At 42.6% G+C, this 19,079-nt stretch overlaps 1 protein-coding gene across 2 annotated transcripts; it reads right to left on the bottom strand.

Moving 5' to 3' along the window:
- Positions 1–4,089: 4,089 nt before the first annotated feature.
- MFS16 (major facilitator superfamily transporter 16) lies at positions 4,090–18,204 on the bottom strand. 2 transcript variants are annotated; one of them, XM_065221160.1, is made up of 9 exons: positions 18,023–18,204; positions 17,748–17,945; positions 5,430–6,210; positions 5,297–5,347; positions 5,004–5,187; positions 4,795–4,943; positions 4,603–4,726; positions 4,467–4,544; positions 4,090–4,404 (listed from the first exon to the last, which is right to left on the bottom strand). In XM_065221160.1, the coding sequence occupies exons 2-9, from the start codon at positions 17,873–17,875 to the stop codon at positions 4,238–4,240; spliced, it is 1,662 nt and encodes a 553-aa protein (XP_065077232.1). In that variant the 5' UTR covers positions 17,876–17,945; positions 18,023–18,204; the 3' UTR covers positions 4,090–4,237. The 2 variants fall into 2 exon arrangements, with proteins under 2 accessions (XP_065077232.1, XP_065077233.1); XM_065221161.1 differs by lacking the exon at positions 5,297–5,347 and having other exon boundaries at positions 18,023–18,203.
- Between the last annotated feature and the right edge of the window lie 875 nt (positions 18,205–19,079).

Below are 19,079 nucleotides of genomic sequence, written 5' to 3'. Positions count from 1 at the left end.
TGTCCCCGAGCTGTTTGTACGCCGGGCACGACGAGAGAGCATGAGGAGGAGTTCCGTTGCAGTACACGCATTTTGGTGCAGTAGCTGCGCAGGCGCCATCCTCATGCTTCTCCCCGCATTTGGAGCAGCGTGCCTTGTTGCCGCAGTGGGAGGCCGTATGTCCCAACCGCTTACAATGCTGGCAGTTCATGACCCGAGGTACAAACAACCGCACAGGAAGACGAAGTTTTCCCAGCTCGATGTATTGAGGAAGGGCAGATCCAGAAAAGGTCACCCGAAACGAGTCTGTGGGGGTAAAACTCTTTTTACCCTCGCTGAGCGATACTGACTTCATTCTATGAACGGCCAGTATCTTTACCGGAGGAAGCAAGGGGTTCTTGAATCGGCCAACCGCTTGCTTCTCCAGTATCTCGGGGTTCAGACTCGCCTCAGTGACCACGCCTTCGATCTCCACATCAGAGGCTGGAATGTACACCCTATATTCCAGTGTGAAAAATTGGGAAACAGCAATTTCATTGGCCTGTTTCAGGTTAGCGACGGTCACACGAAGTTTGTTGTGCCTAACCTTCGTTATTTCGGTCACGGCAGAGAATCGCTTTGTCAGATCATCAGATATCTGAACAACATTCAAGGGTTTGTTTTTGGGCTGAAAATAGACAACCCATGGGCCAGTCGAGTCATTCGGGTAGGCCCGCAATCTGGTGCTTTTCTCAGCCTGCCCATCGACAGACTGAGACGACGAACCAGGGATGACATCATCATTCTTCTGAGATGAATGGTCATCCATGTCGTCTTCTGACAAAACATCCATTTTGTTCAACTAGTGGGAGCGCAAAACGCTCTCCCACTGAACGCACAGACACAATACACAGAAAACACTACAACACAGAAATACAAAATGAAAATTTGACTAATGGGGGAGTAAAAGAAACAAGGAAAAAACAAAAACTTATCTGATAATCCTATACTACTACCACCGAGCGTTATATGTGTAGGCGTTTACACAGATGACTGGGAAGCGACGCGCAGCGTGGATGACCTTCGCTATGGTGCACTTGATCGAGGCGCGGCACTCAGCGCACACAGGCGCACGATGATTGATGAACGATGAAGATGTAGAAACGGGTGCTCACACTCGATGATGATGATACGTGAGCGGGTATGCGTAAGCGCGTATGCGTGACCACGCAACGATGATGTCCAAATTTGTTTGCGAATTTCCAATAGCACGGATTAATCTTTCCGAAAATGACACTTTCTACTAAAAAAAACTCACTTTTCAATCAATTTACCGGGAACTATGCCAGGAGTCACTTAGTGAGAAAAAAACTGATAAATTATATCAAGCGAATACCGAAAAAACTTCCAAAACAACGGAGCGCGAAACAAGTCGACCGTACATCTTGCTAGGACGCAGTGGGATGGTGGTAAATATGAGAACGTCAAAAAGAGTGTTGTGAGCAGACATTTTTGCCGTGAGGCATTGGAAGCGGAACACTTTTTCACTTTTCCTGATAAATTGATTCATTTTTGCGAGGATTCTGCTAGTGTTTATGAATATTTTTGTTGGAAAAATGCAAAATTCCAGTGCCTTAGTGGTTTTGATCTTTCGGATTTCTTGTGTGCGAATAGTTTAGATGCAAATCAGTGCAGATGTGTGGAACATCGTAAAACAAGACGATTACTGATGGAAATTGGCAAGATGTTCAACGAAAAATGCTTTAATTTACGTTGTGAAAAATCCTTCTTCTGATGTAAAGAAACGGTTTGTTTGACGTTTCTGTCGTGATTCGACGACGCATTTTGGAATGCCTTTCTGGATGCTTCGAAAATAACCATCCGTACGAACCAAGAATAGACCAATAAATGACTTGATATTTCAATAACGATTCTCTCCATTCACAACTCTCCTCAAAAGCAATGTTGCCAGCAGGATTGCAAATACTCATTTCAGCTAAAATAATGCTTTTCGGAATAAGCAACCAAAAGATGGTATGATGACATTTGACATGTTTCACTCGTAACTTACAAGAAGAGGTTACAAAGTATGCGTTTGAAACGTAAAACCTGAAAATTGTGCTTTCTATGAGTCACAATCAGCGATTGACGGCAATCGAATGTGCAGGAAGGCAGCTTCCACACCTGCGTAGGATATCACACCCATTCAACACACATGGGCCGAGGCCAATGGCTTTACTTCCCTTCCGAAGGAAGACGTGACCAGAGATTTTTATGCCTCAGAAAAATCCCACCGACCTCGGCTGGGATTGAACCCAGACCCATCGGGGTGTTAGAAAGCAGTCACGCTTACCACTACACCACCGGCGCCGGCTAGGTTTAATATGTCAAAATATGATCATAGCATCTAATTATTTCAAATTTGAAAAAAAAAACATTGTTTTAGCTGAAATGAGTATTTGCAACCTTGGTTGCCAGAAGTTTCTAATAAGTTGTATCAAGTACCTTCATTCCCACATTTTAGAAAGCCTTTCTGGATGCATTCCCTACAGTTTCCCTCGAACTCGCATGGTGCCCTCTACGTTGGTGGTGCATTAAAAAGGCCTATAGCAATTCGGTCATGATGTGATTTTCCCAGTTGAAAAATTTGTGTGTTCTGATTAGATAATTAAACATTTCGTCAAGCTTCTGCATTCATGTTCCATCAGATGTCACAGCTGTTGTTTGCGGTGATATCTATCGGAAACTAGACACAATCTATTTTCCCATAATTTTTCACAGAGGACTTTGCAGTGCAAAACATGTCTGGTACCTCTATATATTCATTTAGATTATTATTCGAAGTCCCTCCTTTTTTACACATTCCGCACACAAAATAGCTCACCCCTCACAGAATTTCGCGCTGAATTTTATGTATGGGCTATAAGTATCTTTTGCGCAGATTATGTAAAAAAGGAGGGACTTAAAATGTTAAAGCAAATACGTTGTCTATTTTGTAATCTGTGAAAGAGAAATCACAAATCAAGTGTCAACAAAATACACGGCATGTTGAGAGATTGAGATCGTATGAGCAAATTTTCTTTCTCAAATTTGAATTTTTTGGCTCTCTGGGAGCTGGTAGTAAATCAGGTAAAACTGTATGGGGAAAAAACATTTTTATTTAATTGTAGCTTGTATAACAATAATTTCCGGGAAAAAAACTGAACGACAAAGTCCATGATTAATTTCTTTAGGTTGTCGTTCACTTTTTTTACCTGAATATGTACCTAAAGCGAATTATTCCCACTTCTCTCAATTTCTATACGAGGATTTTTATCACTTCCTACCAGCGGAACAGTGCCATCTCTGTGGAAAATGGTCGAACAAAATGATTAATTCATAAGAACGACATAACAAAAAACAGACAATACATAGGGGAATTTACGTATTCTCGGCAACCTAAGCAGCGACCATCTTTCTATTGCCTTTTTCTCTAAAGAACGCACACATATGCAGTATTGGTTTGTTTACAATCTTTTGCTGCCAGCTGCTATATCAATTTCAGTCGAAGGAATTATCAATAACTGTTTTGAAACGCTTTTACAAAGCTCCAATCTTCTCTAGTGAGAGCGACTATTGTAGGCAACATCTTTTTATTCGGCAACCTTTCTATTTAAGCTGCGTGTTAAACAGCAGTGCTTTCATCGGCAACTCGAAATCAGCTGCATTTTGTAGTGCGTGTGTTTCATTTCAAGAAAACTCTGCTAGATTGATTTTTGTCAGTGGTAAAAATATAATCAAATTAAAGATGAAAGCCTACAGAATCGTTTCAATGCATTCAGCGAAGTGTTTCCATAAGAAAATCCAGTGAAATTAGCGTTTCAATTTGGGTTGCCGAAAATAGTATGTCATGCCGAAGCCGTCATTCCCCTATTTGTTTCATAATCATTCAGTCAAAATTAACAGTTGACTTTTCACTCAGATTTCAATACCTGCATTTCCTTCTTAAAATAACAGTAAAAACTGGTTCGACTTTGACAGTTAAAATTGGTTCGAAAATTATTACGTCTTTGCTAGAATTTCAGCACAGCGAGTTCACACGAGCCTATCTGAAGGTTCTTTCAAGTTCATCAACAGTAACTAATCCGCATCTCAAAGCATTCCCCATAAAAGGAAAAAAATGATTTAATATATCGACTTCATGATGCATAAAAATCAGTTGGTATTATCTAGGTAGTCATTATTTGAAATTCTCCAAACAGCCTTCTTTGCTAACCATTTAACATTCACCTACATTTCGTCATTCTATCCGGACATTGCGTCGCCTGGAACGTCGTGATAATTCCTTCGCCACAAGTCGTAACAACAATAGCAGCGCCAAAATGTCCGAGGCAATCAACATGTAGAAGACGTTCTCCCACCCGGAAGATGAAATCAAACCGGCAATTAGTGGACCTACAGCAGCTCCTGTTGGGAGAGAAAATTGTTTATAAATACATGGCATTAGTGCAAAATAAACCAATTCCTACCGATTGAACCTGTTCCGTCGATAATAGCTGTGACCGTAGCAAGTGCCTTGGAATTTCCGTTCAAAGAACTGTGTTGACCTACAATGTAAGAAATATTAGATACAAGTACGAGTAGACATAGATTAGTAACATTTACCAAGTTCAGCACTAACGGAAGTAGTAATAAGAGCATATGGTCCATTAACCAGCACTCCAGTTATAAAGAGTAGACAGATATTGAACGACAAAGACACAGTGCCCAATTGTTGATAAAGGAGTAACTGAAATTTAATGTTATGTTAATGAATATCTATCAGGGACGGACATAATAATGACGAGGATAACTTACAGCCGGTGCGGCCAAGGCTAGCATGCCAGTGCATGTGGAAGCAGACATCCCAGAGTAGTCAGAGATAAGACCTGCTGCGATGGCACCAACAATACCCCCGATATCGAACAGCGTCGATAAATCTGCACTCAACTGGGCCCCCAAAGTTGCTAAAAATAAAGATTTATATAAACCAATCAAAACAAAACAGTGATGAAGCTAAAGCTTACTTGACGACTGAATGTATAGCGGCAGCCAGAAAAGGAAAGTATAGCTAACTAATTTGGAGAAGAACAGACACATCGAAAATTCTACCACCCCTGGAATCCGTAGGGCTCCGCCGAAACCAATAGCATCATCCTCTGCAGGAGCTCGATTAATACTGCCTATTATTGGTGTGCGTTCGTTTACATCCTAAAAAATAACGAGTTGAGCACAGTTTTTGTCTACATACGAAATAGTTCCATTGTACCAAACATAAAATTTAAAATAATAAACTCCAAATAATTATTCATGCACTTACAATAATATTAGAATAAAAGCTGCCTCTTAAGCTTCTTAGTGATGGATTATCCTATTTTGTTTTTGAAAATATACGCATGCAAAAAAAAACATAAACTGAACAGCTACTTTAAGCCAAATTATATCCGCCATACCTGCTCGCTGTTGGTTCCCACTGATTCTTCCGCATCGGAATTACCACCAGATTCACCGATCCTGCCATCTTCGATTCTCCTATAACCTCCTCTTCGATCTCCGACTTTTTCATGGCAGTCCACTATCTCCGGTCGGTCAACCAAAAATAGGAACATAACAAATCCGAACACCCCCATCACAAATCCGGGCACCACAAAAGACATTGCCCAATCTTTTTCCACATAGTATCCAGCTATCAGAGTGCCCAAGATATTCCCAATCGATGTGTGACTATTCCAAATTCCGAAAATCAGCCCGCGCTTTGACTTTCCAAACCAACGACCCACAATGGTAACGACACCAGGCCAACCAGTGGTTTGGAAAACTCCAGCCATTGCTTGTACGAATACAAAGTACGTCATTGAATGGATATCGTAGACTTTTGCAACGCCAAACAGATAACAAAATATGCCAGAAAACAACATTCCAAAGGTCAAAAAGTATCGCAAAGAGACTCGTTCTGCAATGAATCCCGAAAAGAACATGGCAATAGCGTAGCTGAACAGGAACGAAGAATCCAGCGTTCCCAGCAATGCTGCCGAATCAGCCCCATCGAATGGTGCATAATCGCACCAGGTGCTATCGTTCGGAGGTTCACCACCATTGTGGATGAACTCCGGCGGTATCTGCACACCGGAACAATTTCTGTGCAGTACGGACTTAACTACGGAGATCGGTTTCCTTGCCATGTGGTAGCACATGTACGCAAGATAGGTAAGCGTGAGCACCGAGCATTTGAACCTGAAAGCAGAAGATGAAAATGCGTGACTTAGTAATGCGATTCACACTCGTTGCACAGTTTATTCAAAAGATAACATTCTAAACAAACAAAATAACGCGACATCCGAGCACATGGGATGAAGCAGCAAGATTACTACAGGCAGCACGATCTTAGCACGTGTTGGTTGAAATGCAAATGCTGTTTGTTGGATCTCTCTTGCTCGAGACCGAGAGTGTTGATAACTGAAGATTAGGAAGCCGGCAAATAGAGATTAACAGTACATCTCTCTGAAGTAGATTGGTGTATTGTAATGGGACAGTTTGATTTGTTATGACGCGTGATAATTACGACAGCACATATTATGAAGACAACAATGGTTTAGTCAACAGGCCGGCTACCTCCGTGGGAGGTTAAATGCACCTAACTTCACTCTTTTCTGTTTGATCACGAGTAAAGTGCAGGAGAATCTTCAACCATAACACCGCCTGAATCGTTTTAGAAAGCACTGTCAACTCCACCTCCGCAGTTGATAGCGACACACAGGATTGTTTTCGCCCAGTCCACGTTGAAATTGTCAACAATCCCATCCTCTTTTCCGTTCCTGCTCAGTCGAAGCCAATAATGAGCTGTTCCTTTCAAGTACCGCACAACAAGCTTGCATTTTGCAGCCCATACACCCTGCAACCTGGTTGTCAACTTGATTCTTTGACTGGTTGAATGACTTTTGTTTTTACTTTAAATGATCTTTATTTCTTGTGTTTGTGTGGTTTACATGTATGATTTTTTTAAGTGACACAAATGCGTCTTTTCAACATTAGTACATTTGATATTTTAATTATTATTTACAGTTCCTAGTCCTATCAGGCCTGTTTTAGGGAATGTCCACCTTGGTGGAATTGGTTTGTTTTAAATTGGAAAAAGGAAACTACTCATAACTACTATTTACAACTACAACTAACTTACAACTACTATATACACCTAATCTACTATATACAAGTTGCTTATCAAAGCATGTTCTGAGATATTACATTTTTGTGTAAATTTAGTCTTAATTTCGTTAATTCTGGAATCTAGCTTGGCAATGCCTGCCTCTTCATGTTAATTTGTTATTCTAGTGTCGAAAGGACGATCAAGTACCATCCTCAGCACTCTATTCTGAACCAACCTGGTCTTTACAAGGTGTGGAGATCTAGCCCTGAGGTGTGTATTGGTAGAGGGAAAAATGAAAACTTTGCGGGAGACGATGACGACGTCATAACACTCGAAAGGAAATTTGCGAAATAAGAAGTAAAACAAATCCTAGCTATTTTTGCATGAGGATTTTGTTTGATTGTATTTTTTTGTAAAGTCGCCGCGAAATATCAGCTGGTGATTTATTAACTCCTTACTTGAAAACAGGCAAAAACTCACAAACCGGCTGTTTTTTTTATGGTATACAGTGTGATTGTTCAATATTTAATAAATTATCTCAACATTTAGTGGCAGACCATGCATACATTTTGGTAACATACATAAATTCGATAATCTATATTAATTTTGCTATGGAAGCGCCGATCAAAATAAACGCTATGACGTCACTATAAGGGTGATTGAGTGAACGAAAGAAACGAATCGCGCGAAGCGGAATGAAAGCCGAGTGAAAAACGAAGTGCACCAATACATTCAGGCCTACAATTCCACACCTTGTATAGACCAGGTTGATTCTGAACGACCTGGATTTTGTTCCTGTGAGTCTGTGCCAGCCCAGTGGCAGGCGCGTAGGCAACATGCTATACAGTGACAGCGGGCCCAGCACAGCAAAATAAATTATTTGAGCCCGGGACATGCTGCCTACTGTCAAACGCTGCTGTTGGTATAGGCCTTGTCACTGGCCTGGTCTGTGCACATGATTCCCACACCGGAGCTGCGTAGAGGATCGCAGGTGCTACGATTTGTTTGTAGACGGCCAGTTTGTTCACCCTTGAGAGGCGGAATCTGCGGCAAATCAGCGGATACAGACACCTAACCAAGGCAGAACACTTGACTACGGTTGTCTCTACATGCGAATGGAAAAGGAGATTTTCATCGAACAACATCCCGAGATAGGTAACTTCGGCAGACCACTCAACCCTTGTGCCACCCATGATTACAGTACAAGATGGAGCCGGTTTTAGTTTGGGCGATTGCCGATGGAGGAACATGATTGTTTGTGTTTTGAAGGCATTAATTCTAATTTTCCACGTGTTTGCATAATCAGCAAAGGCGTTAAGGCATCGTTGAAGTTTGTTCGTTATTTCGCGAGGCATCCTTCCTTTGACGGCTATTGCGGTATCATTTGCGAACAGGAAAAACACGCAACCGTCTCCGAGGGGAGGAATGTCGGAAGTGTAGATGCTGTAAAGCAACGGGCCCAACAGACTGCCTTGCGGGACTCCTGCTGGGATAGAAACGTGTCTGAAAGACAACCATTCAACGATACCTTAAATGACCTTTGCTGGAGGTAGTTACGGGTGATTTTAACCAGATGTAAAGGAAAGTTGAAGTTACAAAGCTTGTACACAAGTCCATCATGCCAAACATTGTCAAACGCCTTTTCAACGTCTAACAAGGCCATGGCTGTGGACTTGGATACAGGTTTGTAACTCCGGATGTTATTCATCACCCGTACCAGCTGGTGATTGTTGGAGTGCCCCTTCCTGAACCCGAACTGTTCCGGTAGGAGAATGTTGTTTTCCTCGACAAACATGAGCAAACGATTGGGAATGAGTTTCTTAAACAATTAGCTCAGCGCTGAAAGGAGGCTGATTGGTCTGTAGCTTGAAGACAATGTTGGATCCTTACCGGGTTTGCGTATTAGTATGATTTTTGCTACTTTCAAGATGCTTGAAAAGTAGTGCAGTTCCAAGCATCTGTTGAAGATAGCGGTTAGAAGAGACTATACTTTCATACTGAGCCTTCCCAAGATCAAGTTGAATATACCGTCAAACCTGGGAGCCTTCATGTTCTTGGTGCAGTTCAGTGCTGAGCAAATCTGTTGTACTGTAATCATATCCGCCGGAGGCACGACACAAGGGGAGAAATCTAGGTGATGAAGCGACATGCGCGCCGATCGCATATGCTTTCTCCTGTGGGGTGATTAAAAGCCGATCGTCATCATTTTCGACTCTTAGAGGTGGAACTGGTTTGGGATTAGTTTTGACGACCTTGGTTACCTTCCAGAATGGTCTGGTGCGGTCATCCAGATTCTGGAAAACACGCCCGAAACTTTAATTTCGGAGTGATTTCATTCTGGAAGCAATCTGCCTGTTCAGATCGGCCATTTCACGTTTTTTGCCCAGATCTACAGTCCTCTGAAACTGGCGTTTACGAACATTTCTCAGGCGAATCAAAAGTTGGGTGTGAGAATCAATGGCAATAAACTTACCCCTCGCAGGAACTCGTTGGACGCACGCCTCGTCAGCCATGGTTATGGCTTGGTGGAGTCCCTCCAACGCTCGGTCGATGTCCTCCACGGTGTCAAGCGGCGGTTTGTCGATGATGTGCCTGTCTACCACGCGTCCAAACTGGGCCCAGTTTACGCGGTGGTAGTCCTTGTGCAGACTTGGAGCAGGGGCCACGTTGTAGCCCAGTTCAACCATCACCGGTTGGTGGTCGGAGTTGAGTTCGTTCAAGGCTACCGGCTGGTGTTGGCTGGCTACCGGTATTTGTCAGGAACAGGTCTAGCGTCGATGGGTTGCTCGCCGGTGAGATGAATGTTGGCTCATTCGAAAACCAAACGGAGTACCGCCCATGCTGCGAGTGGTTGAACAGCAGACGACCGTTCTGGTTCTGCCTGTAGTTCCACCAGGCCTCATTGGGAGCATTTAGATCACCTCCAACTACGAAGCGGGAACCGGTACGGGTGATGGTGGACAGGTCCTTCTTGAATTTAGCCACTAGTCCACTGCTGGCGGCACACTGACGAGGGCAGTAGACGGCGATGAACTGGACGTATCCAGTCGACGACTCCACCTCCACACCAAGGGCCTCGATGATAGAGGAGCGGATATGGGACAGAGTGTGGTATTTTATTCCTTTCTTGACGATGACCGTAACACCACCCCCCTGGAGCTGGTGCGATCAGGCAACCAGAAGCTGTCGCTGGGCTTTAGATGGGTCTCGGTCAGAAGGCTCACGTCAATGCTGTTCTTGCAGAGGAAGTCGGCAAGTTCAATCTCTTTTGCTCTTACAGAGCAAGCATTCCAGGTGACGATAGTTAGCGCTATACTGGATGATGAACTTACCGAGCACTTGGATCTGTTCGGGCTTGCTGCGGCACTGACGAAGAGTGCTGGTCATGTCGACGAAAATCTTCATCAGGTCATCCGCAGATAAGATATCGGGATTGACGTTTTGTGCTCATGGTTGTCTCCAGAATCCAGGGGGAATGGGGAGCTTTGTCCAGCAGAGGCACCAAATGTTTCTTGACAAGGGCCGCATTGCACCCGCGGATTTGCTTGACCGTGTTGCGTAGCACGAAGAGGCGGGAAGTCCTCCACTTTGAATGCCGGTGTATTGTCCTCCTTTCGTCATGGTTGGTTTCTTGTGGACGCCTGCTTTCGGATCCGCTTGAACTCTTCGTTTTCAGGCAACGTTGACAGTGGGTGACGTCGTGACGGCTGCCACGGTATGGCTCCTATCGAACAATGATGGAATTGATGGAGCGGATAGCCTTCAACGCATTGAACGTCACCGTTCCCTTCTGGAAATGCACCAGGAAAAGGCAATCCGGATACTTCCTGTCGTTCTCGTCCCTCCTTGTCATCCGACAGACGGCAATTGGGGCTAGTTTGTAGCGGTCCTTGATTTCTGTTTCGATTAACTTCGGGTCAAAGCCGGGTAAACCTCGGATGACCACTTTGAAGGGCTTCTCGCCTGGGATATCGTGAGTGAAGAATTCCGCCTTAGACTTCTTCAGGTATGATGTGGGCAGCTCGTATTTCGCTTTCGTGTGGTGTTCCGATTCTACTGAGTTTGAACTCAGCTTTAATGCCCATGGACGCGAAGCTAGCGATGAGCGTGTTTAGATGTGCACCAACGGTGGTAGCTTGACGTTTGCCGCATTTGTGCTGGCATTTTCGGTTTCATCAGCGATACCGAAATCGCCGCTTGGCATAGATGGCTTACATTGGCTCACGACGAGCAACTAAATCCGAACAGTAGCGGTGCGGCATCTTCCTCCTTCTTCGGTGAATCAAGGGATCTTGAGGGCAGCCTTGATCGCTAGTTGCTTGCGGGGAGCCTTTCGTTGTGTATTGGAGAAAAATGTACAACGCCACGCGCCAAAGTACTGCTGCTACAGCTGATGATGACGAAGACACCATCACTCACCACACGCGGTGATTGAATAAACACCGTTCGGCGAGACCGGATTGAGTTCGATATTGAAATCTATGTTAGGGAAAGCGCTTTGCGCAGGAAAACGGTGATAATTTTAATTATCATAGCAACAGTTGCACATTCGTGAAATTTTCAATAGTGACCTTTTGAAAATCGATGAAGTCTACATTATAACAGATTTGTAGAACAAAATTCCTATGGATTGTATTAAGAATTACAATCCATCATCTCTGGATCAAAATCAGACTACTTTAATGCCGCGACGGACTTTGGTTTTAGAAATTGCACCCCCTATGTTGCCTTAAACATACATGGTATGTTAGATTTAAACTTATGGGAACTGACATCCGATTAATGAACTTGACAAATGTCCAGAAAATATTTATGGTGGTCCTGAAAACAACCGTTTTATCTTGATGGTTGAGTAATGCTGAGCTATTAGGCTGTTCAACACAGATGAGGCTGGCGAGCTGTATATTGTGTGGAACGAGGGTGACACGTTTGGCATAGATGACTCACAGCGACTCACAAAGTGCTACTGAATCTGATCAGTAGCGGTGCGGCATCTTCCTCTTTCTTCGATAAATGAACGCTCATGTGGACTGCACCACGCTTGTGTATTGTGTAATGTTCAACGCCACACGCCGAAAGCACTGCTGCTGCTGCTGCTGTTGCCGCTGCTGCTGCTGCTGCTGCTGCTGATGATGATGACGACCGACCGGACAACACAACACACGATGATCGAATAAGCACCGTTCGGCGAGACCGAATTGAATTCGATTTTGAAAACTTCGTAGAACTTCGAGATTAGGGCGTAAATGCTTTTGTAAACAAACACGTCATTTGCAAATTTCTCACGTATCTAAGCTCAATCTCAAAAACTAACAACACAAACAAGTAGAGTTGTTTGTTTGTTTGTTTACAAAAGCAATTACGCCCAAATCTCAAAGTTCTCCGGAACTGTGTTAGGAAAAGCGTGTTTTGCAGGCAATCGGTGATAATTTTGATCACCATTGCAACAGTCGAAAATTTGTTTAATTTTCGATAGTGACCAATTGAATGTTGATAAAGTGTTCATTTTAGCAGATTTGTAGAATAATTTATAATCGATCGAAGTAGGCCGCGCTGCGAAAATGATGTTTTTTTTTATTTTGCAGCGTCGTTTTCGCTCTTGCAAAAATTAAAATGATTACACTTTTCATCCAGAAAAAGATAAATTGAATTACTGAAGTGGTATTAAAAAGTTATAATTATCAAATCCCACGTGTCCCTAGTGTTTGTCGCAGTGAAAAGTGATATGAGCTGAATATAGAATCAAATCCTTCCTGTTCCGTGGTATGAGGTGCCGTTTGTTCTAACTAACGCTTTGGAACGCTCAGCTAAGTTTACGTGTATTTGTTTATTGTTCCAATGATTCATCTGACACATGGTTGTTTTAATGAATTAAAAAAGTATAATTAAATCAAAAACAGAACACGTTCTAATTCAGGACAGTCTTCTAATAAAAACAGTTAACGGCACATTAAAGTCAAACAATGCATATACGTCGAAGTAATTCGGGGGAATCAATCTCGCTGATCTAAGCAGCAAACACAGCTTGAGCGTTACTTCTTCTTTGTTCCAAGGTGTCCGTTCCAAGCAGACGACAGCGATTCACGTAAGACGGCAAGTTAGCCGTGTCACGCCAAGGCAGATGACGAAGCGCGTAGCGAACAAACTTTCTCTGTACACTCTCAAATATGGCTATCCAGCATGCTTGGTATGGGAACCAGACGACAGCACACTATACTCTAAGATTGAACGTACTAACGAACAATACAGCGCCCGCGGGCTCAGCGGATCGCGAAAGTCTTCAGATATTTTGAACATAAAGCCAAGCTGCCTGTTAGCTTTAGTCAGGATGTCATGGTAGTGCGGTAAATGTCGAGTGTTGCTCCCAAATCTTTGACCTGGCTAATCATCTCTAATGGTTGCCCAGAAATGGAATAATCAAATATTATCGGGTTTTGTTTGTGGTGAAATCGTGAAATGATATCACGGTGCTGAGCGTCAAGAAATTACGGAAGCACCAACTCTGCATACGATCCACAATCAGCGATGCAATTGATAACCATATACATTTTGACATCGTCAGCGTAGAATAGCCGGCATCCAGGTGGCAGAAGACACGAAAGCTCGTTGACGAAAAGCGAAAACAGAAGATTACTTCCTTGGGGAACGCCGAAAACGTTCGTGAACACTTCAGAACAAGAAGCTCCAATCTTAACGAAAAGCGAACGTTCGTAAGGTAAGATATGAGCCACGAGATGAAGGATACAGACACTCCGAGTTTCTCAAGCTTGCTCAAAAGAATGTTGAGGTCTGCTCGGTCAAATGCAGCCTTGAGATCTGTGTAAACCGCGTCGATTTGTCCGCCAGAGTCCGAACGCAGAGCGACACGAATTCGGTCAAATTGGTTGAAACTGACCGTTTTGGGTAGAATCCATGCTGAGCCGTGGAGATGTAATTTTTACAAGAGAGCTGAAGAGCGCCTCATTGATGATGATCTCGAATACTTTCTAGCAGCAACATAGTGATGTGATTCCGCTGTAATTCTGGACTTTCCTTTTATCACCTTTCTTGTGGACCCCCCGTCCCCCACATATACGAGCAAACGAGAGTTTCCAACTTTGAAGAGCTAGATTGACGGTATGTTCACTGATGTGAAACGGACGGAACTTAAATGCATCTGTTCAAGAATCGCTTATAGCAATCGTGACTTGATTTGGTGAGGCTGAAGATTCATTGAACGAACTCATGAAATGTTGAGCAAAAAGGCGGCATTTCTCTGGTTCAGATTCAGCGGTTTGCTCACCGAGATGAACTGACAATGACAAACCGACTTCGTTCTATTTAGAGTTTACAAACGAGCAGACACGCTTTGGATTTCTGCGAAGAGATGATTGCGTACGGAAGACATATCATCGATACAGGAGTCTGTTGCATTTCCTTTAGTCGATACTTGTGCGGTTGAACTCCTACTTCGTAATGTACGAACGATGTTGGCAGTATCTTCGTAGCGATTTAGCCCTATACCATTTCAGTCGCCGCAAGTGACCGTTAGACCACGGGGGCTTTGGTGCGAGGCGGGCAATAGGTACAAATTTAGCCATGATATCCCAAATCATTTGACTGAAATATTCAACGGCATCGTCAACACATCCAGCTAATTCTAATGGTCGCCAATCGATAGCGGAAATAGCAGCACTAATCGCAACATAGTCGGCTCGACGGAAATCCAGTGTACGATTATTTTCCGAACAATCCTCAAAAACGATTGGCGCTGGGAGGTTCATCAGGACGTCTAAAGCAGGGTGGTCTGCATCAAGAAAGATCAGAGGTTCTATGGCTTCCGAAACGGTGCATGCCAGAGTTGCAGCTTCGTTAGACAGAACAAGGTCTCGAAAGCGAGCGTTCCTATTCAATACACCATCGATCTGCGTGAGGCCATGTAAAGCGAAACCGTCGATAAGCGTTGAACTAGAAGCCGATAGAACCGATTGAGGATCAACCTGGAAAGACCCATCGTACGACTTACTCCACCGAAGCAAAGGCCGGTTATAATCTCCGAGCTGCAGAGCATAGTCATTGAATTCCAAATTGGAAACAATAGCACCGATGGAGTTCACATGGTTCTGAATACCAATGATATCGCTTATGAACAGGCATTCTTGAAATCAGCTATCACATTTCATCTGCAGGGCTAAATATGTTTGCATCTATCGGTTAAACATGTTTTATCAACAAATAGGTGCTGACAGGTTTCTTCCATAAAAGCACTGTCGGTCAGTGGGAGATAGACTTTATCCACACCACACACACACATTTGTAGAGAAATGTCCAATCGATTGGCTTATAGAGATCTCCAAGCGCAATCTCACGAACACTAAAATCCAACATCCATACGTAAAAACGAAGAAGAAGAAGAAACAAAAAGGTATCGCGATATCACAACTACTTAAAAAGGTAGCGCGCGGTCTCACGCACACTTTTGTGCATCTGGAGAACTCTATTTAGAATTAAAATCCATCCGCTATTAACAGTAATAAGTGGTCAACACCTGACCACTTTTCGCAACGTGGTCTTAATTCCTTTATTTAAAGTTGGTCTCTGTTCCGCAATATAGTGTCAATCACTGACGGACATCGATTGCCATCCATTGACGGCAATCGAATGTGCAGGGAGGCAGCTTCCGCACCTGCTTTCAAGACACATGGGCCGGGACCGACGGCTTTACTTCCCTTCCGAAGGAAGACGTGGTTGATTTTGTTTTTTTTTTTAATTGCACCCCCAATATGTTGCCGAAAGACGTCCTACGTCAAAAAAGTTTGTAGCTTTCAATACTTCATAAAAATATAGTCAGTCACCAAATAAAAAAATATTTGAGCAGATTCAACCATTTCATTGAACCTACTTTACAAAAAATCTCTGATTGATGGCACAATTCCCTGTTGATTGCAGGATTTTCAGGTCTTTTGATATTCCCTGATAATTCTAGGTTTGCAGGCTTTTTCAGGTCGTTGCCACACTGAGTAAAACTAGTCTGCGATATCATTGGAAAACTCAAACAAGTTTTCGTACGCTTGAAGCTTCCACATTGATCCATATACATCTTCGGTATCTACCTCCGACCGAATGCTGTTCGATCATTGTAAATCTTCCTCATCTGTATTGCAACTTTTACGAAGACGTTAACGGCTACCTGCCATCAAATTCCTCCAGTGAACATGAGCTCATACTTACAGCGATGGACACTTGTGATCTGCTACAAATGATCTCCATTACAAACTGCAATGTTAGGCTGCTCGATTTGGTGTTTGTGGATTCACCGGACGATTTTGAAATTTTACAACCTCCGCTTCCACTGTTGAACATCGATACTCATCACGTATCATTTGTTCTACAAGCAGACACCGATGAATGCATACACGACCAAGTTGATTCCCAATCCGAAATCATCGGTTTCGATCCTGGAGCGGGAAGTGCTGTCAAATCAGCCGACTGATCATTCTTATATGAAATTGGTTCCAAACGTAAACAAACCATGTAGGTTTCTTATGACTTGTTTACGTTTGGAACCAGTTATACGAGGTAGGCGACGATTGTTCGTATTTGACAGCCACATCCCACCCCTGTTTCGATCTCAACGATTCCGTCTCTCTTAATGTATAACTTTCGTCGGTAGATTAGTAAAATTATCTTCAAAGTGACTCTGTTGATGCCAACGTACTCCTCTTTTACTATAAATTATACGAAATACTGCATGCTAATGTTCCTCGTCGTCGCCGTGCTCTAAGGAGTTTAGTGTCAACTAGAGGCCCTGGTCTATCGTGTGACAGCAATGTGATGTAAACTCCAAAATAAAAATTGTTCAGAAGAAGCAGTTCAGGCATAGTAAAATGCTAAATATACTTAGCATTTGATTTCAATCGATAGTTATAACCTTATCTGACATCCTGAATTCAATTAATTGAAAATTTGGTCGCTACAAAACCAAGAATTCAGGCCTACATTTTGCAACAAAGTGACGTTCGTAGAACAAACTTCCCTTTGAAGAAAATATTTTGAGTGACAGTATTGCATGAGACCGACGATGTATTAGATTTAGTAAATATTAAAAATTCTGTCGATGATATTTTGAATAAGTTGAAGATATTTGCGGTTAGTTGTTGGGCTTCTTGGGAACATTTTACGGATCTTGTTAGACCGTAGAAATTCAAAATAAAAGTTTTCAGATTTATGCTGTGAACTTTTTGTTTTGAATTTTTAGTATGGATTAGACGTTCGGATTATCAAATCAATATTTGATAACTCGGCCATACTGTTTATTTCAGGGGATAGGTACTGTGTATATGAATAACTTTAAAACGGCAAAAACATAATTGAGTGAAATTTATCAAAAAATTCCCTCCTTCCAGTTACGGAACGTTTTATGTATCAGCAAAATCAATTCTTATTAAATAACACTACAGACCGAGTTGTATTGGACAAACAGTTCAATGTCAAGGCAATCATCTAGCATCATTTGTCCGTATATGCTTGCTTTCTAACAGCCGCTGTGTTATCAGCTATGAAAAAAAAATCGCACTGCGTCTTTCCCAATCAGTAATGCTAGCTATATAATTATGTTATCGTTATTGAAAAAATAGCTATTACTCACCAGAGCAATCGATTGATCTGCCATCGAGGACAGATTTTTCCGCATAAAGCAGAAACAAGTCGAATCCCGAGGGGTGCATCTGGGTAGCTGGTGCTCATAATTCTCTTACTTGTGCGGAAGAATGGCATGAACACTACCTCCTTACGGTGCACTTCTTCTCCGTTCCAGAAGCGGTGGTTGATGAAAAATCTAAACTTACTGAGAATGGCACAAGAACAAAGAACAAGTATCAGATAGTCCACGAATGCATCCAACACTGATTGATAATGACTCACAATATCGTGGCACAAGTTTATATCAGAGCTCCATTTTGTGAAATAGATGGAACTTAGAAGCTGTTAGTTCCGATTAGAATTCTCGAACTGACTGACCTAAACTCAACTTCTCGTTGGAATAATGAGCAGAAGATAGGGAATGTTTCTGATGTGGGATCTTCTGCTTCTTCTGCTGTGACCCTTCCTTATGTTTTGCTGATACGTTGGCTAGTTGTCAAAATGTAGAATGAATGAAATCAATAACACAACGCCATCACTAACACAAGGTTACTTGTCATGAATCGAATGAACTTTATGTTGATTATAACTTTTCCCTAGTTATGTTCCGTCCGTCACTGCAAGGGAGGCGACTTAACACCATGAGTCTTGATTTTGACCTTTAAAAATAATACCTCGAAAAATCCCAACATCCTCGGCTGGGAATGAACCCAAACCTACTGGGATGAGAGGCAGACATGATTACCACTGAACCACCGGTGCCACCATTGGTCATTTCCAGCGATTGGGAACGGTTGTTGCTACATTTATATCTCAGATGGCGGTGGCTGATGCAGAACAGTGGTGCTCAACCTTATGCCTTGCTAATAGTACGTTCAGACTACAGAGTTATAACATGCTATAGCGCTATCTTGATAGTGGTTTCTGTGTTGCAATTATTTGACAACCGTTATAACATGTTATAACTCTCCTGTCTGGACAGCGTTTAAGGTTGCAGAGTTACAACATGGCAACATGGCAACCTGGCAAAACCCTGGCATGAATGACCATAGAAATTACCTTGTAATTTCTGCTCAAAGCACACTAATGACATTTTTCTCTGTGTTGAAAAACGTTTATCTACGCCACGAAAACGCATGTATAATTTATTAGTTGGTTCGTGTCCAGTCTGTTCTCGACAAGTTATTTTTATCTAGATAAATATGTTTTATGGTTTTGACAGATGGGATCGCTGCACATTTGAATCGGCCGTTATCGCTCGAAAATCAAATGTTAAGTTTAAGTTTCATGTCGGTTTGTCGGTGATGTGATAATAATTTTCATTACAGAAAAACAAATA

Source organism: Ochlerotatus camptorhynchus, unplaced genomic scaffold (assembly GCF_037179485.1).
Source record: "Ochlerotatus camptorhynchus isolate MF236.1 unplaced genomic scaffold, CSIRO-AGI_Acam_v1.1 ptg000139l, whole genome shotgun sequence".
NCBI classification, from domain to species: domain Eukaryota; kingdom Metazoa; phylum Arthropoda; class Insecta; order Diptera; family Culicidae; genus Ochlerotatus; species Ochlerotatus camptorhynchus.
This window is presented reverse-complemented; position numbering and strand designations above follow the sequence as displayed.